Source organism: Lepidochelys olivacea, assembly GCF_965140295.1.
Source record: "Lepidochelys olivacea isolate rLepOli2 genome assembly, chromosome: 1".
Taxonomy (NCBI): Eukaryota; Metazoa; Chordata; order Testudines; family Cheloniidae; genus Lepidochelys; species Lepidochelys olivacea.
Genome location: NC_140411.1, coordinates 42186421 through 42213867, shown reverse-complemented (window position 1 = coordinate 42213867; position 27447 = coordinate 42186421). Strand labels below are relative to the sequence as shown.

Here is a 27447-nt window from a genome sequence, read left to right as displayed (position 1 = left end):
TGACATTAACAGTTTAATTAAACACTTATTACGCAGACCTGGTTTAATCTTTAAAAACAGACACTAAATTTTGGATGACATAGCAATATATTTGTTCCAAACATGACAGTTTCTAACAGAACTAGAACACTTCTATGTTATGCTGCTCATATTTTTAGAGACCTTGAAACACTGAACATTTCTACTTTTCAGACCATAACTACTATGAAAAGGATTATGAAGCTGCTGAAAGATATTTTCTTCTAAACAAGTAAAATAAAGATTTAAAAGTAACCCATGTTTCCAAGGCTTAAGTGTGTTCTCAGATGTTCTTGCTTAGCAATAAAAACAAAAAAGAGCCTGTTTCAAGCAGCAAGTACTATCAAAGGGAAATATACATGATCAGTTTTAAACAAAGTGACACTTTGTCACTTAGTATGGTCTCATGCGTCCTGATGGGGGTGGTGCACGATTTGGAGGAGTAATTGCTATATCCAAGTAGTCTCCAATCTGGAACTTCTGAGACTGCAGAGTCATGGAATCATCTGTGCCCTTTCTGCCTGACATTGTGCTGCCAATCTCCTTCACCCTGCAGGGAGGAAGTGAAATGCAAATGAATAATTAGAGGCAAAGAGTCCATCTCTCTCAACTGCAAACTCATTTCAGGCCCAAATATAATCTTCTAGTGAATGGTTTTAGTGTCGTCCCCCCCACATTGTCTTTAACTAGTTGAATACTAAGATGGCACCCCCCTCACACGCAACATGCTGTCTTCATTAGACGAACAATACAACTCAGGATAGAACAATTATGTAAACTTGCATTAAATTTTAGCTCAGAAAAAAACTGTCTGCCAAGTTAAAGAGAACAAAACTAGTAAAGAAAACACTGCAGATGACATAGCAGGACACATTCACTGCCCTTTAACTGGTCACTGATGAGTGAATGTCTACATCACAGGGGACGATTATGACAGGAATATCAGTCTTAAGATCATAAGTAGGCCCCTACCAAATTCATGGCCATGAAAAACGTGTCACGAACTATGAAATTTCGTCTCCCCCTATGAAATCTGGTCTTTGTGTGCTTTTACCCTGCACTATACAGATTTTACAGGGGAGAACAGGGTTCTCAGATTGGGGGTCTGAAAAAGGGAGTTGCAGGGAGGTTGCAAAGTTACTTTTGAGGGGGTGGTGGGGTGTTTCACAGTATTGCCACCCTTACTTCTGCACTGCCTTCAGAGCTGGGCAGCTGGAGAGTGGCGGCTGCTGACTCACGGCCCAGCTCTGCAGGCAGCAGCGCAGAAGTAAGGGTGGCAACACCATACCATGCCATCCTTACTTCTGCACTGCTGCTGGCGGTGGCTCTGCCTTCAGAGCTGGGCTCCTGGCCAGCACCCGCTGCTCTTTAGCTGCCCAGCAATGAAGGTAGCGTCACCAGCAGCAGCGCAGAAGTAAGGGTAGCAGTATTGCAAACCCCCACGCACAATAACCTTGCAACCTCCGTTCCCCCCTCCCCCCAACTCCTTTTTGGGTCAGGACCCCTACAATTACAACACTATGAAATTTGCTAAAATCATGAAATTTACTATTTTTAAAATCCTATGACTGTGAAATTGACCATGAATTTGGTAGGGCCCTAAATCATAAGCATTTATTAGATAGAGGATGTAGTCACTCTCCATACCACCTGAGACAACAAGCCTTCCATTGCTACGCTAAGCTACAGGTACATATCCTGGCTGGTTGCCTACGAGGTGACTAGCAGATTGGGCAAACTCATGTTCATTGTTTTGGGAAAGGGTGAAGAGAAACTTTAGAAGCATTGCAGTCACCATGGAGTGTTCTCTTTATTAGGACTTGATTTCAGATGATATCAGACTTTAAATAAGTGTTGATGAAAAACAGTTTACAGCTCTGCTGACTGATATATTCTATGAATCTGGAGAAGAAATGTCATTTACCTATAACCGGGTCTCTTGAGTTCTGTAAAAACTATTGCAAAATTGAAGTGCGTGCCCTTCTTCCGTGCTTCTGGGTAGACCTCTTTCACTAAACTGGTCAGCTCTTTTAAAGTTGCATCCATCCTAGATTTAAAAAGAGAAAGACATTACAACTCATCAGGATGGTTCATATGGTTGTCAAATATATAAAAATGTCAAACCCTGTTTAAGGTAAGTGATGTTTGTTAACTATGTACTATCACTTACAAAAACAGCACGTAAAAGCAAGGAAATATATAGTTCACATTTGGGCAGTGTAAGATTTTTATATACTTCTGTATTTCTATGTAATACGTATTTTATGTTAGTCACTTCACAAACTTCAATGAGGATCCATTTTTAAAGTACAGTAACTCCCCACTTAACGTCCTCTCACTTAACGTTGTTTCAATCTTATGTCCCTGATCAATTACCGAACATGCTCCATTTAAAGTTGTGCAATGCTTTCGCTATAACTTTGGCTGCCTGCTTCGTCCACAGCTGGCAGCCCCCCCATCAGCTCCCCTACGCCCCCCTCACACAGCGCCTCCTGCTCGCCGACAGACCCCGCAGATCAGCGCCTTCCCCCTCCTCCCCGCAGCAATCAGCTGACTTGCAGCATTCAGGAGGCAGGGGGAAGGAGCGAGGACTCAGCGCGTAAGCTCCCCTTCCCTCCCCAGCCTCCTGAATGCCGCAAGCCAGCTGATTGCCACAGGCAGGAGCGAGAAGCTAGGACACAGCGTGGGGAGTAAAGGTGGGGGAAGAGGAGGTGGGTTAAGGGTGGGGGTTGGGGGAAGGGGTGGAGTGGGCGGGCCGAGGGTTGAGCCCCCCGCAGAGTTGGGGAAGCTGCAGCTATGCAACATGCTTCTCCTAGCCTACAGCACCTTCAGCCTCCTTGCCTGCCTCACTGTCTCCAGTGCCTGTGGGCGGTGCCTGTGTGGGGTAAGGCGGGGGAACCTCCCAACTATATTACAGTACTGCAAAAAAAAAAAATCTCCCTGGAACCTAACCCCCCCTTAACATTCATTCTTACAGGGAAATTGGATTCGCTTAACATCATTTCACTTCAAGTCATGTTTTTCAGGAACATAACTACAATGTTAAGTGAGGAGTTACCATATTTAACCTAAAAAATTCAGTTATTTAAAACTTTCTGAGCATGTTTTTTTTGTGGCCAGTGAGGACTTACTCTAAACATCTGAAGACATAAGACACCAATTAAACACTTGAGGCAAAATGGTCTAGTCGATAAGGCACTGGACTGGGACTCAGATTTGGGTTCTAATCCTGGCTTAGCTACTAACCTACTATGATGTTGGGCAAGTTACTTCACCTCACTGTACCCGTTTCCCCTCCACCCTTTGTCTAGTCTATTTTGATTGTAAATTCTTCACAATAGGGACCCAGTGTCACTATGTAGTTGCAAGGTGTCTACTGCAGAGAGGCCCTGATCTCAGTTGAGACCTCTAATATAAAGTAATCAATTATAATTTGAAAGCTTTTTTAATGTACATACACACGATAGCGGAAGTCAAAGTCAGCCTTATAATAAGATCATGGTTACTATCCTGACAGGAGAACTACCTTTACAGTCAGGACTAAAACCTTGAGTCTAAGATTCCAAGAACAAAAGGATTCAATTATCTGAGCTAAAAAGAAGAACTAATAGGTATGCACAATAAAAAAAAAGGGGGGAGAGGGGAAGGGTTTGTTCATTCTAGCGCCAACAAGTCAATAGAGGGCATTGTGTTGACAGAGCCTAATCTGACTTCTGCTGAAGGCAAAAATTTCCAGACCAGGTTTGGGTTGATAATTCTCATTAAAATAAATACAGCAGCACTGGGCCTCTAAACTAACTTTTGTTGTGAATAGGTTGTTCAACTAGGTCATTGATGCACAAGTTTCAAGAAAATTTTGCTACATGGGAAGTTTGGAGTAGTAACAAGATACCTGGAGAGAAAGAAGTTTTAGACGAAGTTCGTTCCCCAGTTAGGTGTAGCTGATGCTGACTAAGTTTGACATTCTTCAAATGTTGAAGACAAATAATGTTTCTGAAGAGTAACTCTGGCACCTTTGGGGCCAGACTAGTTTTCCAAACTAAACTTAAGGGACTAAAAAGAGTTCATAAAGAACACTGGTTGCCACCAGAGTACACCTTCTACACAATACACGAAATACCACATGCAAACTGTGCACATGAAATGTATGCAAAACATAGCACAAAAATTATTGACACAATTTCTATACAATACTCAACATTTTGGGATAACCTTTTTGGTAGTCTTCAAGAGACATGGAACTTAGGCCATGTCTACATTTACAGTAGAAGCTTACAGCAGCACAGATGTACCAATACAGCTGCGCCACTGTAAGATCGCTCGTGTAGTTGCTCTATGCAGACGGGAGAGAGCTCACCTGTGGACATAATAAAAGCAGCTCAACGAGCGGTAACTATGTCAGCAGCAGAGTGTCTCCCACCAACACAGCACTGTGCACATGAGCGAATATGACGGCAAAATGTATGTCGCTCAGGGGTGTGTGTTTTTCCACACACCTCAGCAACAGAAGTTTTGCCAACGTAAGTGCTAGTGTAGACATGGCCTTAGTTACTACAGGGAGCCAAAACAACCAGTTTTCAAGACAAAGTAATGTTTAGGCCTACTTTGGAATAAAGAATTTCAAATGTACAAGGGTGTTGAAGTAAGAAGTCTTTTGTATTGTGTATTTACACCAAATTAATGAAGAGTATTCCAACATATAGATCTTTGAAATCTGAGGCAGTCAGTTGACACATCAAATACAGAATCTCTAGTAATGACCTATAATTAGTTAAATTACATATGAAATGCTTTGTTCCAATCTTAGGAATGAGATTCCCAGTCACTATGGCTACAAACGATATAGTATCATAACAGGTCAATAGTAGCCTTCTTCTTTCTAAGTTTAGCTATTACAGCCAACGGTTGTTTTTAATAAAAATACACACTCCTACAACTACAGTGCAAGACCCTGATAGAAACCTAAGGAAAAAGGCACTTAAAAGGCTGCTTAACATCTATGGAAGATTAGGGCATGGCAGATTGTATAGAGTTTTGGATCAAGAGTGTGCTGGAGCCCAGCAGCTCACCAGAGGTGATAACAACGCACAGGCCAGGTGGCAGGCTCTATACCAGAGGTGGGCAAACTACGGCCCGCGGGCCACATCCGGCCTGTGGGACCCTCCTACCCAGCCCCTGAGCTCCTGGCCCGGGAGGCTAGCCCCCGGCCCCTCCCCCGCTGTCCCCGCAGCCTCAGCTCACTGTGCGGCAGGGCTGCAAACTCCGGGGGCAGCGCAGCTGCAAAGCCCAGCCTGACCCGGTGCTCTGTGCTGCGCAGAGGCAGGGCTGCGGCACCACCGGTGCTCCGGGCAGGGAGTGGGGATTGGATAGAGGGCAGGGGAGGTCGGGGGCTGGTCAGGGGCCAGGGGAGTGGATTAGGATCAGGGCACGGAACAGGGGGGCCGTCAGGAAAGGGGGGGTGGGGCAGGGGGACAAGTCAAGGGTGGAGGTTCCAGGGACAGGGAGCGGGGTGAGAGGTGGACGGGGCAGGGATCTCGGGGCGGGGGGGGGGAGCATTAGGGAATGGGGGGGCTGGATGGGGCAAGAGTCCCGGGGGTGGGCGTCAGGGGACGAGAAGCCCGCGGGATGGGGGGGCGGGTAAGGGCCGGGCCCGGCCCGGCTGTTTGGGGGGCACAGCCTGCCCCAACCGGCCCTCCATACAATTTCCAAAACCCGATGCGGCCCTCAGGCCAAAAAGCCCGCCGGCCCGCCCTTGGTCTATAGGGCAGCTGCAGCCCAGCAGCGCCGGGGCCCGGCAGCGCGGCGGGTCCCCGGGCAGGGCCGCCCGGCGGGGCGCGCTCACCAGGTGTAGATCTGCAGCTCGCTGGAGGGCACGTTGCCGCGGGAGAACTCGTCCATGCGGTGGTGCCGCCCGTTGTTGGTGGTGAAGACCCTCAGCAGCAGCGGGCACGTCTGCAAGGGGGGAAACACAGGCCGTCAGCCCCGGCCCCAGGCGCGGCCCCCGGCCCCAGGCGCGGCCCCCGGGAGGCCGAGCAGCCGGCGCCGCTCTCGCCCGCCCCCCCCCAGCGCTCCTGGGCGGACCTGCCCCGCGATACCTTCTCCCTGTCGATGGGCTTCTCCGGCTCCTTCTTAATCTCCTCCTGCGTAACCCGCGACTCCACCGCCATCTTCCCTCCGGGCTCCGGCCGGGCCACACAGGGCGGGGCGGCGGGGAGCGGAACCCGGATGCCTCCGGGCGCGCGCTCTGTTAAACTCTCGCGAGAAGAGCGCGGCCGCTGCGCCGAGATACCGGAGGAGGAGGAGCTCGGCCACGCGCGCGCTCAGTAAGGGGAAGGGCGGCTCGGCTCGGCTCCCCGAGCCAGGCTCCGCCCCCTGCGTGCCGCGCGCTCACAGCTTGCGTGCAGCCGGGCCGGGCGAAGGCGGCGCTGGAGCTCCCGGAGTGACGTGGGCGCGTCTCCCAGCAGCGGCCGGTGCCCGCGCGCCTGGCCCGCGCGGGGAGCTCGGCAAGCGGCCCCTGCGGGCCCAGCAGCCTGACGCCCCCTGCCCGGGCAGACCGCGCCCCTGCTGCGCCGCGGAGCTCAGCTGCGCCTCTGGACTCCTCCGCTCCAGCCTGGCCCAGGGGTCTCCCCGCTCAGCTTGGGGTCAGTGCGTGCCGGTGCCGCCCGCAGGCGCTCGTGCACCTTGTCACTGAGTGAGCTCTGCTTTCTCCGGCCGTGACCGCCGATCGGCAATGAACTAGTTAACGTCGATGACCTCAATGGTGTTAGCTGGGTGCTTGAAGCTGCACCAAGGACCAAGCACCATGCTCTTTTGAGAGTTATTTTATTACTTGTATCCCAAGCCGTAAACTGCTGTTTTTTCAAAACTGTGTAATATTTTTGCATATTTACAGCATATGTCCAAACCGATAGGCTGCGTTGCTCCAGCCAAGTTACTGTTGTGGTAGCTGCATTCTGGGGCATCTCAGTTACTAGTAGCTGGCTGGCAGGACTTCACAGGACCCAAAGAGAATTGTTTCAAAGGTAAGTGCAGAATCACTTATGGGTTGAGTGGAATATCCTATCTGTCACGTGAAGATGAAGTGTTGCTCATGTCCCAAAATAACTTTCTCTGTTCTGCTCAGTTTCAAGTTCACAAATTGAGTCTCAAGATTTGCAGGATAAATCATCTCAGCATCTTCTAATACTTTGAAAAGCTTAGGAGTACTTGTGGCACCTTAGAGACTAACAAATTTATTAGAGCATAAGCCTTCCTGGGCTACAGCCCACTTCATCAGATGCGTAGAATGGAACATATAGTAAGAAGATACATAGATAGATAGATACACATACAGAGAAGGTGGAATTAAGATGATCTTAATTAATTAAGATGAAACGCTTGTAATAGGCTAATATTATTTGTTTTCTACAGAATGACATTTCTCAAAGGGAGAAAGATTTACTGAGATGTCTGCTGCAGATAAATGTGTAGTAATAACCTGCTGTAATTTCAAGTAGTTGAAAAAATAAATTAGAATGGGGTAAATCATAACTAGAGTTGAGTTCCCCTTAACGTCATAGGCTGGAACACAAATAGTTGAGCTCTCCATTTTATGCTTTTGTTTTTCCAAGAACAGATTATTATGTTATGTCACTCTTGGCTCAACTATTGTGTGCTGCCAAATAGGTGGGAGAAAGATAGATGTATGTTTCTGATATGAGGCTCAGCAATAAAACAGTCCTGATAATAGGCCCAAAGGATTAAGATGAATGGGAAAATGTCACATTTATAGGTAGAAAAGAATGAAAATATATACTAGTTTAATCATCATACTTGTCCAGTATGTTTTATGATGTATTGGCATTTCTGTGTTTTCATGCATTTTAACTTATGCCCACCCATGTACTATACATTCATGCTCTAACCCTACAGAGAATTACATATTGTGAGAAATTAATGGGACTGCTCTCAAGGCATAAAGTTAGTTTTTGCAGGATTGGGGCTTTAGAGAGTATTTCTCATATGGCCTATCCTTGATCAACAAAGTTAAAATATTAATTTCACCAAGTATTGGACTTAGTTTAGGATTGTTTTAAAGAAAATGTTTCTTTCCATTCAAGTCAGAATTTTTTTGGAACTTTCTCTTCCACACTACTTTGAAAATTATGAATACATTTTTTTTAACTTCACAAATACAAAAACCTTGAATTCTGCTGTAAACTGACATAGAAATATATGTATGTTTGCTGATTCACCGTATTTAACTATATTTAATATATTTTAATTGATTTATTTGTGAACTATCAATAATAATGTAGTTATTGAAAGAATTAAAGTTCTAATTATAAGTACTTATATAATGCTTCTTATTAAATCTGTTATAATTCATTTGTAGCATGTTTGTTCCTTAAGTATGTAGAAATAGAGTCCATGAACTCTGTCTTGCATATACAAAGTAGAACACCATACTAAAAACTGCTATACCTGCATATCCAAGGCCTGATTCAGCAAAGTACTTTCCTAATATGCTTAAATGCTTTTCTGAATTGTGCCCTAATATTATAGAAATATGTATGATACATTGTGTGTTGTTTAAAAAGGAGTATGTGATCACATAAATTGTAATACATATGCATAAAGGGATAGAGTTACAGTTTATGCATTCACATTTGCATTTCCTGGCCTCAGTGCATTGGCATTCTCAATATTTCAGGGTTTAAAAAATAGTCAGGAAAAAAATCCATACAACTTTCAGACTTTTTTTGAAAACATAAAGCATGAGTCCAATTGCAAAACAAACAAGCAAAAACCTTTGTAGGTCACATTTAATGTAACTAACATAAATTGTTGGTTTTTTTTATTATTTTGATTTGTAGTACATTTAATATGATACGAGAACCAACACAACCTATCTTTGTGCACCTCCATCTCCCTTCTTTTGGGGTAGATAAATATTTAGGAAAAATCATAAGAAATTAAGTTATAATTATAATTCCCTAAATTATCAAAGGAAGTGACTCAGCATCATCACCATTCATAAGAATGAATTCCAAGATGATGCAGTTTTTCACATTGCTAAAATTAAATTTCTCTGACATAACAGGCAGATATAATTATGTCTGGGTTCAGGTATCATAAAAGAACAGCTGTAACAAATAAAGCACTGCTTTATGAATCTAAGTAGTTCCTGCTATTAGATTCTGAACACTTTACTTATGTGAAAAATGACCCAACATGTCTGAGTTTTAAGAAAGCTCAAGTATGGTTTTTTGTAATTGTTCATGAAATACACTCACAATCACAATTAATTGATTTTGAATCTGAAATTTTACATTCTTTTAAAAATGCATATATTCTCATATTTGCAAGATAAAGTTAGGAATATTTTGAATTAAAATATAAGCATGCAACTTTTAACATGGGTTTAAGCATGAAAATATAAATATTGTAATCTTGTAAGCAGAATGGAGGGGTGGGATTCAGGAGTTCTGTGTTCTGTTCTGCCCTGTCCCACCACTTGCTATGTGGTCTTAAGCCAGTCAGTTAACTTTCATTTACAGTTTTCCCCAGTGTTCAGATTTGAAGGTGTGCAATAATAATGTGTTACTCTCCCAATTTGCAACCTTGTGCTCTAGAATAGAAGCTTTTGTTTTTAAAAAAGTAAATCTCTAGCCTTCAATGTTGTGCAGAAACCTTTAGAATATGAATTGAATGTATCTGATGCAGCAACTTCTGTTTGAATTTGGGAGAACATGAAACAATAAGTCTAAGGAGTATGAGTTGATCCTCAGTGGTGTTAACTCAGAGGTGTCAACGGAGGTGTTAACTCAGATTCCCAGCAATGATTATTTAAACATCAGCTAATTTAACAATTTCACTACTGATCAAAGCATGCAACAAGGGAGTGCATGAGCGATATCTCATTTTAAGTGTTGTGAGTGGATGGAACTTGGGAGAGTTCCACCATTTAGCTTTTTCCCCAAGAAGGAAACAAGCTCAGGTAACCCAAGGGAGCCAGCCAAGCATGTTACCAGCAGGAGAGTGAGTTTGTGTGTGTGGTTTTTGGAAGGGGGGGGGGTGAGAAAACCTGAATTTGTGCTGGAAATGGCCCACCTTGATTATCATACACATTGTAAAGAGAGTGGTCACTTTGGATGGGCTATTACCAGCAGGAGAGTGAGTTTGTGGCGGAGGGTGAGAAAACCTGGATTTGTGCTGGAAGTGGCCCAACTTGATTGTCATGCACATTGTAAGGAGAGTGATCACTTTAGATAAGCTATTACCAGCAGGAGAGTAGGGTGGGAGGAGGTATTGTTTCATGGTCTCTGTGTATATAATGTCTTCTGCAGTTTCCACAATATGCATCCGATGAAGTGAGCTGTAGATCACGAAAGCTTATGCTCAAATAAATTGGTTAGTCTCTAAGGTGCCACAAGTACTCCTTTTCTTTTTGCGAATACAGACTAACACGGCTGTTACTCTGAAACAGGATCATTGTGGACCTTGCTCCACCCATCAAGACTCAGGTTAACAATTTTACCCTCTAGACCTTTTGCACAATTCTCAGTTTCTCTTTCATACACTTTATCCAGCAATTTGCCTGCAACATCTGCTCTGTTGGGTGGACTGTATCCTGGTTTTAATGACTGAACAATGTTAATGAAGTGTGGGTTCTCAATCATACGGAAAGGAGAGTTTGTTGCATAAACAAACTGGGCAATTTTTTCATCAATTACCTCTTTTTGTAATCTGCTGGTTCTTATCACCAATTTATCTATGGTTGTTTCTGGATGATGGAGATTTTTTTTTTCTTTTTGCTACAGGTGATATACTGTGCCTCTGTGACGTACATGATGTGACTGAAACACTGTCATTGGCAGATAACTCTGAAACTATAGAAAATGATTGTGATCTTGAAGGTGGATAGTCTTCAGAATCCTGTATGTTGAGGATGGATTCTCCGAAACAAAATAAGTCAATGCAGTTATTTAATTATTATTACCATACTGCTCATCTAGTATTAATCATTGCATTCACTGACACTCGGTACTATTTTAAGGGTGAAATTGTACAAGGAAGATCTGCCTATTTCAGCTATTTATTTTTTTTATCACAGCTGCATCTAAAATGATAGTGCCATAGAGTAACAACTACATTTTTTGCTCAAACATGAAGATCCTGCATATTTAGACATGTTCCTTTCATCATCTTCAATGCAGCTTCCTCCTGAGAAGGAACTCTTCTCGTGATGTTATTTCATTCAGGCTACCAGGCCTTGCATTTCTTTGTTGCACTGTTTGCATTTTGCACGCATGCCACAGGTAGAGGAACTTCATTAAAATATTCCCAAACTGGGTCTCTTTTATAGCCTGCTGCTATTATGGGTTTTCCCTTCTAGTGAGAGAATGGTATGGTAGATCTCAAATCAATGAAGGCTACACTCAGAAAGACCTCAAGACTTCTGGAATATGCTGCTCAAACAGTTTCATTTTTGTTTCTACTGCTTGTCCCTCCCTTCTCACATTCATCTCCAGACTTCTTCTCCTTGTCCAGATCTGTTCCGCCCCCAACAATTCATTGAACTTTTTGAAACTTTGCACTTCTAGAGAGAGGTAAGGTATTGACTCTGTGTACACAAATTTGCAGAGGGACAATAGGGTTGAGGTCTGTTATGTCTCACCTTTGTATATTATTTATTTATTTAAAAACATTTTTGCTGTTAACAAGCATGTTATCTCTGGAGACACAAATTCACAGTTTGAGAACTGCAAAACTAAGCATCTCTGATGGTATCTTCTAGACTGAGCACTGAGTTCCATTGGGTAGATAAAAAGATTAACCTAAATAATCTATACAGAAGCCCCTGGAACCCCATAAGATTGGGTCCCTAATCCATGAACTATTGGAACTCATTTACAAAACTTTTCTTAAACATTACATGAATATATTCATCTCATACTATAGAATTAGAATTTATAATCCCTATTCCATGATGAGATCTCTTTGAGCTATAATGTATCTTTATCTTTAGATAGGTTTTTTTCCTCCAAAAAGCATTTTATCAAAAAAATCCGATTTAAATTAAAAAAATCAGTGTTTTTTTTTTTTTAAATCATTGGTTTTTATCCACCCTGGTTTCTTGCCATGAAACCTTCATGAGGATGATAGGTATGAGCTTAGTTGCTTGCTTGTATTTAAGTGTGTGATTATATTCTAAAAAAACACTGTAAATGGTATTAACGTGCTCCGTGTTTGTTGAGTCTCAGTGACTCCATATCAAATTTGTTACGTGTATAGGTGAAAAGATGGAGTCTTTTCACGATAGTGCTATTCAGTTTTACATCATTGTAACTCCACTGGAGTAACTCAGTGGAATTATACTTCCATAAAACTAGAGTAATGAATCTGGGCCGTAGTCTTCCAACCGTCTGCCATACAGACATGGTTCTAAAAGTCTACCTTGGTTCTTTCTGGCTTGTGCACTACTACCAGTAATAAAGATTCTACAGGCCAAATTCATAGGCCAAGTCTACACTAGATAGTTTTGCTGGCATAGCTATGTTGGTTTGGGGCGGGGGAGGATTTTTATTATTAATTATGACATTCCTATGACACCAAAAGCTCCTAGTGTAGATGCAGTTATACCAGCATAAAAGTCTTTTTGCCAGTACAGCTCATTTCATTCAGGGAACTAGAATAAGCTATACTGGCAGATGTACTCTTGTGCTGGTATAAGCTACATCTTCACTAAGAGGATGCACTGCTATAGCTCTTCTGGCAAACTTTTCATATTGTAGATTAGGCCATAGTTAACTGCATTGGGTAAAATCCCGGCCCCATTGACTTCAGTTGGGTCAGCATATTGCCATTGTCTTTAATGGGGTGGCACAGGCATCAGATTCACAGAGGGACTTAGATGCCTAAGTCTGATGTTTAGGTACCTATGCCCCTTTGAGGGTCTGGGCCTAAGTTGTTACTACTGTTTAGTCCTGTCACAGTTCAGGGCAACTGTACCTAAGTTCCAGTTTCAGGGCCCACTCTGATCCACCAAACCTCCACTTGGCTGCTGCCTAATGCTGTAGGCACCTACACTTAATTAACAATTAAGAGTTCACTAGGCACCTATGTTTCTGCATCTGGGCAGGCACCCTGCTGTTTCACTCTAGGCATTGTTCAGATGCCTGTCTGCTGCTTAAGACCCAGTGCAATCCAGAGACTGGTGGAAGATAGGCAGAGGAGTGCCTAATTCCTCCATTGTGCCTGATCAAGTGGGTGTGCTCAGAGGCTGCCTGCTGGATCGGGTCCCATCAGAATCTAGCTGGAGGAGGAGTGATGCCCACATGATAACTTTTAAGTACAATGTTGGGGGCCTTCACCTGAGATGTGAGAGGCCTGGGATCAGCTCCCCCTTCTGCCTGAGGGGGAGAAAGATTTGAACAGGGGTCTCCCACACCTCTTTTATGAGAGATGTCTAACCTCTGAGCTGTGAGATATTCTGATATGGGTCCCTGTCAGCTGAAGCTGTTCTGCTTTGGATAATACTTATTCATTGAAGCCGGGAGATTGGAACGTGGATCTCCCACCTCTCAGGTACGTGCCTTTAACCACCAGCCTATAAAGTCATTTGCTAGCTCACTCTCTGGCAACACCAACATGGCCCAGTGGTTAAAGCACTCTCTTGAGAGGTGAAGATGACCCTTGTTCAAATCTTTTCTTCCCCTCAAGCAGAGGGGGAATTGAACTTGGGTCTCCCACATCCCAAGGTCTAACTACTGGGCTAAAAGTTGTCACCACCACTGTTTTGTGTGGATTAAGACAGATGCTTGACTCATTCTCACAAGGAATGACTTAGGCACCAAAGCCACCTGACTCCAGGAGAGGGGTTCAGGGACGGGCTGTGAATCACTAGCGGAGATAGGCACCTCCCTGCAGCCTGGATTTAGGCATCTATCTCCATGCTACAGGCAGGGCTTAGGATACACTTCTCTTATTGGTGTCTTCCATTGGTCAGTGGTTCTCAACTAGGAGTATTGAGAGGTCTTCCAGGGGGTACTCAACTCATCTAGATCACTGGTTCTCAACCTGGGGATTATGGGATGGGTTTAGGGGGATTGCAAGTGCAGGGCTGGCATTAGGGGATGGCAAGCAGGGCGATTGTCCAGGGCCCTGCGAAGCTAAGTTACATGCTTCAGCCCCACCGCATGGGGCTCTGGCTTCAGACAAGGCTCACGAGAAAAACAGGCTCAAGTATCACACTGAAACGTAAGTACAATATTTATATTCCAATCCATTTATTTTATAATTATATGGTAAAAATGAGAAAACAATTTTTCAGTAATAGCGTGCTGTGACACCTTTGTATTTTTATCTCTGATTTTGTAAACAAGTAGTTTTTAAGTGAGGTGAAAAGGGAACGCAAGACAAATCAGACTCCTGAAAGGGCTACAGTAATCTGGAAAGGTTGAGAGCCACTGGCTTAAGAGGCTCCCCACCTAGCATGCTGTCTTTGTGGATTGTGTTCTAAGGTGCCTATCTCTCCCCATTCATTGTATAGGGAGCCTAGGCACCTAACTCAGGCTCTGTAGATCAGCATTGTTAGATTTTTTTCTAGGCACCTAAAAGTTTTGATGCTCAGTCCCTTTGTAGGTTTGGCCCTTAGTCACTAAGTATGCAGATAACACCAAGGAGGTGGATCTTTGGAGTTAGAAGGTACCATTCTTACATAATCATTTGTCAGAGCAGAACTGTGCTTTAAGACAAATATAAAATAAAAACCCCTGTAGGTCTTAGTCATGGATTACACGCCTGATACATTGTATAATTGTCTGAATGTAAATAGAAATTAAATATACATGGTTTAACCAAGAATTGTGCTTAAATGAAGCAAGTAGTATATTTTAAGAGGTTTGTATTTATGTACTTAATAATTGATTTTTAAAAAGCACTGCAACACCACACTGCTGGACCAGGCATGTTGTGAACCTAGGAGTGAATTGCTACACCATCATTCACCATAATTGGTGCTTAAAAATCACTTGTGGCTTGGGCAATTATATATTACAGATTATAGAAGAAAGCTCAGTGATAAAAATTGGAATAACTACTTGTTTGAGAACAAAATGCATACTAGAAAGAGTAAATGGAATTTGTTTGAAAATTAAATTTAACAAAGTAAGTTTTATCTCCAGTGTCACATACAATAACCACCTCCTCCTATGTATATTGAATAAAATGTAATCATTAAGTTCTGATGGACAGGCATACTAAATAGTCAGTTGATCTTTTCCCAGTGAGGCAGTAGATGTAAAGCTACAAAAATGTAAAATTAAGGAAGAATTTTTTTCCAGAATCTGAACCTGGATTTCATTAATATATGCTGTTATTTCACTATAAAAATAAATCTGTTTCAGTGCTCCAGAAATTTTAGGCACATAATAGAGTAATAAAGTGATTTTATAACTTGGGTAATACTCTACCAATAGAATCTTATTTTCCTCACTGCTTGTACTGAATCAACTAGGTAGTGAAATTGTGATATACTGTTGGTAAGGAATAAACAGGGTTGTCACTGCAGTAAATGGAAAATTGAAAAGCAGCATATGAGATCATATGTTGTAGAGAGGGCATCCAAAATCCTAAGAATAGCTCACCAAAATTTAGTATAGCTAGTAAGCTTGTCACTTTGCTCTTTTTTTTTTCTTCTTTTTTTTCCCGGTACTATCTTTTGTCTTTGTCTGCATGTTTCTGCCCACCAGTCCAGCTCCACTAGTGACAGCTGTAATGGGAACCCTAGTGTAAAGAAGTTGTCTTTTGTCATTGGCATATTTTACACTGTCATCCAACCCTCCTCCAAAGAGGTCTAATGACATTGTAGTGAGGTGGAGTGGCCTCCCACTGAGCCAGAGGGGGAGGCATCACTCTTTGAACCCTGGTGAACGGAGCCAGGGCATGCTCACCTCTCCCACTGAAAGTCAGGGGGCGGAACAAGTATAAAGGGCGGGTCCTGGAGCTCAGTTGGGCTGCAGCGGCCAAAGGAGCCAGATGCCTCCAGCACACTCCTGACCTGGGAGACTGCACCCTGTGGAGCTGAGGACTGGCCAGAGCCACTGGAGCCACCCACTGACTAAGCCACAGATGAGTTGCTGGGACTGCAGCTGGCCTTCTACCTTGAGGAAATGGATGGGTATACTTCAAGGGGAGGAGAGGAGAGGAAGTGTCCCAGGGGCAACCGACCGTAGTCTGGCTGCATTGCTGCTGGAGACCCGGTCAGCATGTTGGTGACCCAGTGGTGGAATACTCCACTGTTAGGGCCCTGGGTTGCGGCCGGGTGGGCCCAGGCCCCCCACCTCTGCAGTGGCAGCTTCCCCTCTGCAGCTCAAGAGGCATGCATTTGTCAGCTGTCCACCAGAGCTAGGATGCCCGACCTCTGTGTTGCTCTGGCCTGCCTGTCGGCCAGAGCCTTGAAACTGTTGCTGCCCGCACTGACTGAGTGCTGGGCCTTAGAGACTTGAAACTGTTTGTGGCCCTGCCCTGACCGAGGGCCTGGGCCCCTGGACCATAGCAGCCCTGCCCTTACTATATGCCTGGGCTTTAAACTATTTGTTGCCCTGCCCCAGTTGAGGGCCTGGGCCCAGACTGTCTAACTATTTGCAAATTTGCCTAATGACAAGCGGAGCCATCATCTGTGCCATGCCCTGCTAATTCCCTGACTGAATGCAAGGACTGTAGTGAGGCAGGGAGTGGCCTCCCGCTGACCCAGAGAGGGAGGGACTGCCGCTAACCCACCACAGACAGAGTGAAATCCTGACCAGTTGAAAACTGAAAACTCCCATTGACGTTAAGAGGGCCAGGATTTCACTCGTATTAAAATTCCTAGTAATTAAGGGATCTTTATCTACACTAACATGTCTAGAGTTGTTGCTGCCTTTGAAGTTAACCAGATCCATAGGTGCTGGAATTGGGGGTGCTGCTGAACTCTCTGTCTTGAAGAAATTTCCATCATCTACAGAGTTTACAGTTTGGTTCAATGGCTTTCAACACCCCCATTATACAAATTATTCCTGCATCCCTGACCGGATCCTGGGCTTTCTCGAGCCTCTGGTATAATTTAGGGCTTGTCTATATGGGTATATGCAGGAAAATTAATCCAAATTAACTAAAGGTGTGAATGTAAATAGAATTAGTTTTAAACTGCATGAAACCCCTGTATGGATGCTCTGATTCAGAATTAAAGTGCCCTTAATTTGGTTTATCCTAATTTACTTTGAATTAAGATAAATCCTATTAAGGTCACATTAATTTTGAATAAGAACATTATTCCAGGGGTTTAATGCAGTTTAACTAATGCACTTAAATTGGATTAATTTTCCTCAAGGTCTGCATGTAAACAAGCCCCTGGACAACCCTGGGAGGGGGAGGGGAACTGTGTCTAATTTAGGGAAACCTACTCTAGTATCTTATGAGCTGCTACGTGCTGAGGTGCCACCTTTGATATGTCCCTCCTGTACCTACTCACACCACTGTGCCAAGGCTTGGAAGGGGTTCTCAGAAGGCAACCTTAAGGCTGTCTGTCCATGCTTACACTGGCAAATCCTCCCTGGATGGATCCTGGCCTGAATTTTTAGAGCCCATTTACTCTACTCCTGCCCTTTTACCTGGCAAGAAGGGGTCTGAGCAGAGGTAAAGATCTTACCTCCTGGGTAGACACAGCTTTATTCACACAAGTCCTTAATCACACCAGTGGGACTGCTTACATTAATAATCTTACACGATCAGGTGTTTGGTTACTCCAACATCTCCCTGAAAATGTCTGTTCTCCCTTGCTTCCCCCCCACCCCTGTCTTCCCCCTCTCCCCCTGTGATATTCTAAGAAAGAGGAAGCCCTTCCAACATCTTACCAGACAGATTCCAAGGGATTGGACTGAATAGGCTCCTGCTCATAACCACACTCATAGCCACTTTCCTGGACATGCTGTGCATCAACTTCAAATACACCTCTACCCCGATATAACGCGACCCAATATAACACAAATTCAGATATAACGCGGTAAAGCAACGCTCGGGGGAGGGGGGCTGCGTGCTCCGGTGGATCGAAGCAAGTTCAATATAACGGGGTTTCACCTATAACTCGGTAAGATTTTTTTTGCTCCCGAGGACAGCGTTATATTGGGGTAGAGGTGTATATTACTGGATATTTTCAGCAATTCCTATTGAAAATAATGGAGGATTCACGGTTAATCCCACACACCACCACAACACACAGTTCTCCTTTGTGTTCCTTGCTTCCCTGGGACAGCAGGATTTTAGACAAAGAATTAATCTACTTATATTTTTGGTATTTCACATTGATTTTTTTTTTATTACAACATTGCTGAGAAAAAGATCTGCTCTTGTCAAGCTGCAGTCATAATAATAGAGGTAAACACAGCTTTATTTAGTATTACACTTTGATACTGTTATTCACAAAATCTGATAGAATGGTTATGCCTAACAAAGGCTGATGTGTAATGGCTCACATGACATCGTAACAAGGAACCTGCAAAACTCTGATCCTAAAATGAAGTCATTTCATATGGCGAGCACTGCAGGGCACAACAAGGCAAAGCTTCTGGAGTCCTGTGAAGCCCTGCCTATGCTTTGTGGTTCTATAACCATACTTTGCCTGCAGAGGCGTTACAGGACCACAGTGAACTCACTATTGTAAAATATCTGGATTCTGTGAAAAGTACTATGTAAAACCAAATTCTATCCATTATATATGTTGCAATACCAAATTGCTTGTTCTTTTTAAAAAAAGAAAATGTCCTTTGGTGAAAAATTTGTAGTATGTAAAGTCTGAACCGACAATGAATTCTGATAGCTGTTATAATAATGTCCACCCACCTCCCTGCAATAAGAGTATATATAGTAGAACCTCAGAATTACAAACACCATGGAAATGGAGGTTGTTCGTAATTCTGAACAAAACATTATGATTGTTCTTTCAAAAGTTTACAACTGAACATCGACTTAATACAGGTTTGAAATGTGAAGAAAAATGCTGCTTTTAATCATCTTAATTTAAACGAAACAAGCACAGAACCTTGTCAAATATTTTTTTTTAAACTTTCCCTTTTAGTTTTTTAGTATTTTATGTTTAACACAGTTCTGTATTTGTTTTTTGGCTTTTTTTTTTTTTTGGGGGGGGGGGGGGGTCTGTGCTGCTGCCTGACTGTGCACTTCTGGTTACAAATGAGATGTGTGGTTAACGGATCAGTTCATAACTCTGGTGTTCGTAACACAGAGGTTCTACTATAGTTGAAATGTTGACATAACCTTAACTATAGTGACGGGAATGATTCTTAGACAGAAGGGGCATGTGCAAGAATTTAATTTGACATCTTTTGGAGGGGCATGTTCTGTGTCCCAGCTGACAGCTCCCACTGTGGCCCAAAGACTGGGAGGAGCTCGCTCTCCTTCCCCCACCGTGGCCTTGAGGCCAGGAGTTGTTCTGTGCCTCCAATGATTACTGGGAGGACTGTGGTCCTGCTTGCCTCCCCTTGTGCACGCCCCTGTAAGACAGTGGTTTTCAAGCTGTGGTCCACACACACCTGGGGGTCTGCAGACTATGTCTAAGATTTCCAAAGACCCCTGTTTGAAATGTTGTAAGGGTCCACAAATGCAAAAAGGTTGAAAACCACTGTTCTAAGATAGGTTTCACAGTAGCAGCCATGTTAGTCTGTATTCGCAAAAAGAACAGGAGTACTTGTGGCACCTGAGAGACTAACAAATTTATTTGAGCATAAGCTTTCGTGAGCTACAGCTCACTTCGTCGGATGCATCCAATGAAGTGAGCTGTAGCTCTCGAAAGCTATGCTCAAATAAATTTGTTAGTCTCTAAGGTGCCACAAGTACTCCTGTTCTTTTTGTTCTAAGATAATACAATGTCCTGTAGGTATATAATGCAGGACAGGATAGGTTAGGAACCAGGATGTCAATTTCTTTGAAAGAGAAGTTAGTAGAGTATGTAATGTGCATCTTCTTTTAGGAAATGTTCACCCAGCATCCCCTTTTTGTGCAGTATAAATATTATACAGTTCATTCATGAACAAATATAAAACTCTCAAACAAAAAAATCTAAGGCAAGTTCTTTCTCTCTAAAACAATTGACCCGTTGTTCAGAGGAAGCCAGGGGAATAGCACCCAAATATAAACCCCTTATGGAAAGTCTGAACATAGATGCACATTTTCCCTGCACTGCAGTAGCCATGATGGCATTACAGCTAATAAAGACATTTCAGTTTGCTTTAAGAGTGTACTGTTCTCTTTCTTTCACATGATGTCAGTAAGTAATTGACAACACACCTCAGAAATAAATACACAGGACACAGAAGTATCTGAGAGGAATAGTTGTAAACAAATTAAAAAGGAAACTCTTTTTATTGCAGATGTTTCTAATGGGGATGGTTTGGCCTTATAAAACTTGATTGGGTGAGGTGTAGATTTTGCAACCCCCCGTTCCAAAATTAGAGGTAATTTAGATCTCATGTTATGCAAATCCTCAAAAGTTTCAGGCTGCAGGAAAGCAAGATACATGGCTCATCTCTAACTTTTATTTTAAATTTGCCAACACAAGCTAAAATCTGCTTGAATGTTTTACTCGGGTTTAAAATTCACATCTCCACAACATGAAAGGGGATGTGTTCATGAGGAGTTCAACAAGACCATTATCACCCAATGTGATCCTGCAGAGCAAAGGATATTTCAGAATTTTAATTAAAAGGAATACTGGAAATAGATATGGTGTATTAAAGCAGCTAAAACCCCAAGAAAGGCTTTACACACAAAGGCACAAGAGTTAAAGTACCGATAGATTGTTTGGTAATGATGATCAGTTAGTCAACGTTTGCGCAATGTGTGGAAAATATTAAAGTGCCATACACCATGCACAGGATTATTACTATTCAGTGCTAAAGGATTAGGCCCACATTCTGACTTGCATGCACACGTTAAAACCCCAGTAAAAAACGCGGTAGTTACCTGCTGACAATTAAATATTTGAGCCCCAGCACTGGCTTCGTACGAAAACATACGGCGCTACTGATCCACAAGCCTTCAGCGAATGACTAGGAATAGGTTCAGAAAGGGGGGTGGTCAAAGCCAGACTGCAGGTAGCACTGTAGCAACTATTACCCAACCTCTGCTTAACAAACCCTGCAGTCTTACGGGCACGGTCTCTGGTCTGGGTTCTTCCACTTTGGAAATGGAACAAAATAGACACAGGCTATGTGTGCACGTATAGCAATGCTCCTTGCAATTCAGCTTCGCTAGCTATCGGTCATTAGGGATACAAGGATATTACGTTCCCTCGTCTTCTGCACAATTTCATGTGGAAATGATGAATGTGGCCCTCTGTCAATCTGTGGAGAAGTTCCCGCCGCACCTTGAACACTTGGAAATGTCTGCAGTGTTGTAAGCCAGAATCTGGGCATATCTTGATGCTGCTTCAGATGCATGTGTTTCTATCTAATCGCCAGCTACCCAGATTCTTATACTGTGTCTTACAAATTCTTTAGAGTGAACACAAGATCTACAGAAGTCTGTGTCTTTTTCTATCCTTCCCACATTCTGTAGGGACGTTTTCTTAACTATGTGATTTTTGGTGGGGTTAAAGCAGGGCCCAAGGGCCACATCTGGGTATGGAAATTGTGTGGTGGGCCATGAATGCTCATGAAATTGTGCATTGGAGTGTGGGCTCCGGCTGGGGGGGCAGGCTGTGGAGTGGGGCCAGAAATGAGGAGTTCAGGGTACATGAGGGGACTCCGGGCTGGGGTAGGGGGTTGGGATGTGGCGGGGGGTGGCGTGCAGGAGGGTACTCTGGACTGGGACCAAGGGTTTCAGAGGGCAGGAGGGGGAACTGGGCTGAGGCAGGGGGTTGGGGTATGGCAGAGGATCAGGGGTACAGGCTCCTGGCAGCCCTTACCTCAAGCAGCTCCTGGAAGCTGTGGCATGTCCCCCCTCCGGCTCCTACTCAGTGACGTGACCAGGCAGCTCGGCGCGTTGCCCCTTCCCCAGGCGTTGCCCCTGTGGCTCCTATTGGCCACAGTTCCCGGCCAATGGCAGCTGTTGGAGCCCCCTGACTGCCCCTGCCCGTAGGAACTGGAGGGTGGACATGCTGCTGCTTCCGGGAGCTGCGCGGAGCCACGGCACACTCACAGCGGGGCAAGCCCTGAACCCTGCTCCACGGCTGGAGCAACGGAGGAGGGGCAGCCGCAGACCCCACTCCCTCCTGGGAGCTCGAGGGCCAGATTAAAATGTCTGAAGGGCTGGATGCGGCCCCCGGGCCGTAGTTTGTCCATCTGCGGGTTAAAGGATGGAAGGCTAAGTCTAAGAAGTAAGTGAAGATAGTGAAATTTGTAGTCTTTTATGGTCTCTTTTGGATACGAGTGCTACAGGCATGGGCCAGTTACTGAAAATGTTTTTCCTGTACACACAAGTCTCACAATTGAAGTTGACAGTTTTGTGGGGGAGGGGGCTCAAGTTTTCTCCAGACAGGATTCCCAAATGGGTCATTGTTTCTTCTTGGGACCTCAGTCCCATAATTATTTGATCAGATTCCGTACTCCTTTGGGTTCATGGCAACGAACTGTGGCTGGTTTTAGAAAGGGAAGACTAGGGTGCGTGGGAATGAGTGATGGTGAGTTCTTCTGGGAAGGGGCTAGTGCAGGGACATGCTGGCGGAGTGGATATTGCTAGATGGGGCCAGTTCTCGGAGGGGGCTAGCTCTGATGCTGGAGGCAGAGTGCTGGGGTGTGACGTGATAGGAATGGTGGCATTGGGGGGATGCTGACATGGTTGAGGGGTTGGTGCTACTGGGTTGGGTTATGTGCTGCTGAGTGTTGTGGACTTTGGGAGTGCAGGTGGGGTTTGGGGAGGGTAGTGGTGCTGCTGTGTAGGAACTGACATTTTAGTTCATGCTGTTTCACAATCCCTGCAATGGCTCCACAGGGATGTGAAATGGATATTTGCATCCATGAGCCAGAATGTCCGCCTGCCTAGTGAATTTGTTTGTCAAACTAATGCGTAGGTAATTTGCAGGGAACAGGAGATCATAAGAATGCATTTTCATTAGAGGCAAGGCTGTAATACATAATGATGGTTTTTTTCTAATACCTTAACTTATCATATGTGATAATTACAAATAGGTCTGTCTGCATAACCACTAGAAATGTGGATTTAATACTGAACTGCTTTGGGTAGTGGGATCCGTCAAACAGTGGACAATTTCTCTGGTTTTGCAGGGACTAGGTATCAGAATGCAAACATCTTTGACAGATAGATACCTAAAAACTTTTCATTCAAAGGACCGGGATGGTAGAAACACCAGATATATATTACTGGACATTGACTAGACAAGCAGTCCAGTATGCTGCACAGACTGAATATATTAGAATCATAGAATCGTAGGACTGGAAGGGACCTCGAGAGGTCATTTAGTCTAGTCCTCTGCACTCTTGGCAGGACTAAGTATTATCTAGACCATCCCTGATGGGTATTTGTCTAACCTGCTCTTAAAAATCTCCAAGGATGGAGATTCCACAACTTCCCTAGGCAATTTATTCCAGTGCTTAATCAGCCTGACAGGAAGTTTTTCCTAATTTTCAACCTAAACCTCCCTTGCTGCAATTAAAGTCCATTGCTTCTTGCCCTATCCTCAGAGGTTAAGAAGAACACTTTTTCTCCCTTCTCCTTGTAACAACCTTTTATGTACTTGAAAACTGTTATCATGTCCCCTCTGTCTTCTCTTCTCCAGACTAAACAAACCCAATTTTTTCAATCTTCCCTCATAGGGCATGTTTTCTATACCTTTAATCAATTTGTTGCTCTTCTCTGGACTTTCTCCAATTTGTCCACATCTTTCCTGAAATGTGGTGCCCAGAACTGGACACAATACTCCAGTTGAGGCCTACTCAGCACAGAGTAGAGCGGAAGAATTACTTCTCGTGTCTTGCTTACGACACTCCTGCTAATACATCCCAGAATGATGTTTGCTTTATTTGCAAGAGTGTTACACTGTTCGTTCATAATTTATTACTGAAATAGTGAGGAAGAAAACGCTTTGTGGAGATGTGAGTTCCCTTGGGAGTTAGCCAGATGGCGCTAAAGCATACGTAAGTACTGCCATACTAATATGAATGTTTACAGTGCCAACTTAAGTTGTTGGTTAGAAATTGTTGCACTAAACAAACTCTTTAGCTCCTGTTCTATCCTAATTACAGTATGTTTTCTGCATGAAATTATGCTGTATCTCTCTGACCGGTTCGTCAGTTCTCCATTACATGCAGAATAAAGGGGAAAGTGCTATAATTTGGGCCTGCTGCTGACACAGTAACAATGTCAGAGATAGGAGGAAACCTTACTATTTCAGTGTGCTTTACTAGTGCTCACAATTTACATCAAATCAACTAAAAGGCCTCTGATGATAACATTTCCTTTTTCTAAAAATAGAAGATAGTATTTTAAGAATTCTAGTTGTCATGCAATTAATAGCACACTTTGTTCTGAGTAAAAAGATTTACTTGTTTAGAGCAGTAACGGTATTTTGCATGTTTAAAAGGGGAATGGAGTGCTTTATTGCCAGCCCTTTTCCTTACAGGGGGATGAATCACTTGCATTCTTGGCAGTCCAGCTTAAATTCACAAGAATGTTCAGTTTGATCAACTTCCTTCAGAACACTAAGCTCAAAGTAAAGAGGAAAAAAAGAGAGAGAAATTTGGATGCGCCTCATATAGCAGAAGACATTACAAGATGGATATCCAAGCAGGAAGACAATAAATCTAGTGTACAAATTGTTTTGCCCAAAGCAAGTGACTAACTTACTGTTAAAAGAGTGGCTAGACTAATTTAAGAGAATAATCCTGCAAGGAGAAAAACAAGAGGGGAAAGAGCCAGCAGAGAAGAATCCAGAATTAACAGAAATGTGGGACATTGTGTCCAAAATTAGTTTAATAAAATTATAACAGATTATTCTCCACAAAAACTATGTAGGTTTCAAATAAAATAAAATGAAAACAGCCCCCCTCAAAATGAAAGATTTATGTCAAGAATTCTTACATGGAAAGAATCAAAATGTAAGAATGTGTTAATTAGGCATGAAGAAAATCAGTACAGTGATTCTTTTTTGTCTCTCTCTCTTGTCAACCCCATTGCTACCTTTTGCCCCATCCCACCTCAATACTCTGTCACAACTGATTCTCACTCATGATGCAAGGGAAGCGGGTGGAAATGCGGGTGCCAATCCGTTATCATTAGCTGTCTGTATATGGAATCAGTGCAGCTGTGGGTCTATTTCTGTTTAAGGGATTGGTGGTTTGAGGGGGATGCTCAGTAAAGGCTTCCCTCGAGGAGAAGGTGGCAATATTGTTGGGTGACAGATCTGGGGGTTGTGTAGGTGCAACAGCAGCATGTTGTCAGTTCACCAGCTCAGCTGGCTGGTAGCTCCTTCCTTGGGATGGCCCCTCTGCTGGGGCCAGGGCAAAAACCAGGACAAATTTTTGTGAAACTGACAGGGCCGGGGCATTCCCAGTTTTCAGAGAAATGTGGTTACCCGTTGTATTTGTTTATAAAAATGAGATGGTAGTGTTCCTTCACATTAAGGCAGAATCATGGTTTTTCATGGGGGTGGAACAAGAATCAGTCATTTTGTAGAGATAGTAAAGGGAATGGTGTTACAATGTTTGAATAAACAAAAAATGCCAGGTCTGGCCCTGCTTGGAGAGGCCTTTGACTTCAGTGGGGTTTAGCACTCCCTACAGATAGTCAGATGAGGTTAAATAACATGCAAACCTATATATGAAGGAGTCACTGATGCCATGTTTCCAAACACCGCTGCCTTATGTTCCATCAAATCAATATTGCTTTGCTTTGACTTGTTACACACATATAGCCCCGTTCAAGACCAGCATTAGAAGTATTTGTTTAGATTCTCACAGCTGAGTTCTTAGTGACTGATCATGATCCACAGGAGAAATTCTCTGAAACAAATTGTCAAGGTTCCTCCACAATAGAGTGCCTGCATGCATCCGATGAAGTGAGCTGTAGCTCACGAAAGCTTATGCTCAAATAAATTGGTTAGTCTCTAAGGTGCCACAAGTCCTCCTTTTCTTTTTGCTGCTCAAGAGAGGCCTGTGACTCTGAAACAGGATGCAGGCTGAATAACCCTCCATTCCTGGAGAGGGTGGTCCCTGTAGGTCAGGGTTGTGTTCAATGGTGTGGCAGTGAGAAAGGAAACTGGCTCAGAGGTTGCTTTCATAATGCTTGAATTACGAATAAATTCAGCTTCTTGTACTCTTGGTTCCCAAGCATTAGTGAGTCAGAAAGGTGAATAGGAAAATTAGGTTAGTAAGAGCAATTCTCTAACTGAACTTTTATTAGAGAATAGTGGTTTGTTTCAGAGACAGGATGTTTCACACTGGGTAGGGGAATGTGTGCAAGTGCTTACATGTGAGAAGAAAGTTGGGCAACGAGAGGGTCAGCTGGTATATTGATTAACAAAAATACTGGGCCTAATTCCTCCCTGCTAGAACTCCAGTGACTTAAACCAGGTGCAAGTTTGGCTCTATCGATCTCAGTGCTGTTCTAGGTTGGGTAAAAGGGGTGATGCACAAAAGTCCTTTGTGCCTCCCGCAGTAATAAATCTAGTAAGACCTTGGAGGTTTCTCTGTTCAACCCACAAAGAATTTCACTGAAAGATTTGTCGCATCAAGTTTAAGAGAATCAGTGGGGGCATGGGCATTCTGCTCCCGTATTTGTGAGCCAGCAGTATTCCTGGACATCTTTTGTGTTCTGGCAAGAGATCTTATCTGAGATCTTAACTGAGCTGCCTTTAAGTTATCCAAGGCAGTTTTTAACATTGCTCAGGCTAAAGTCATTGAAATGTTTTAATTAGACTGCAAACGCAGTCTGTCACTTTCCTCTCTGTGACGCACAGAAACCTATCTGCTTCCCCCATGAGTGCAGTACAGTTAAATCAGAGCTATTATCATTATGATAGTGTTAAGCATTTGTATGGTGCTGTAAATGTGCTTTACAAATGAAAAGATGTAATCTCATCCCTGAAGACTTTATACTCAAATGCAGACAAGACAAAACATTGGGCAACAGTTCAGGTTAGAGATGATTCAAAGAAATGATTCCCAAGGAGACCTGTGAAAAAAAGGATTAAAGAAAAAAATAAGTGGGGGAGGATTAAGGAGGAATTTGAAGGAGAAAGAAAATTGTGAAACTGTTTAAAGCACTGGGTTGGGACTCGGGAGTTCTGGAATCAGTTTCCAGCTTTGCTACAGACTTGCTGTTTGACCTTGTGCAAATTGTTTAATCACTCTGTGCCTGAGTTGCCCATCTGTAAAATGTACTTAACACTCCAACGGTGTTGTGATGAGGATAAAAGCTACAAATTCTTAGGAGGTGCTC

General features: G+C 43.5%; 2 protein-coding genes across 2 annotated transcripts in view; one reads left to right on the top strand and one right to left on the bottom strand.

The window, feature by feature from the left end:
- Positions 1–6274, bottom strand: SAP18 (Sin3A associated protein 18). The gene is made up of 4 exons (XM_084644318.1): positions 6114–6274; positions 5861–5970; positions 1943–2065; positions 1–568 (listed from the first exon to the last, which is right to left on the bottom strand). Exons 1-4 carry the CDS (start codon positions 6183–6185, stop codon positions 412–414), a joined length of 462 nt encoding a protein of 153 aa, XP_084500444.1. The 5' UTR covers positions 6186–6274; the 3' UTR covers positions 1–411.
- Positions 6275–6388: 114 nt separating this feature from the next.
- The window catches only part of LATS2 (large tumor suppressor kinase 2), a 103163-nt gene continuing 82104 nt past the window's right edge, over positions 6389–27447 (top strand). The window contains exons 1-2 of the mRNA XM_084643788.1: positions 6389–7040; positions 10821–11609. The gene's annotated coding sequence lies outside the window, so the exon portion shown is untranslated. The remainder of the gene's footprint in view (positions 7041–10820; positions 11610–27447) is intronic.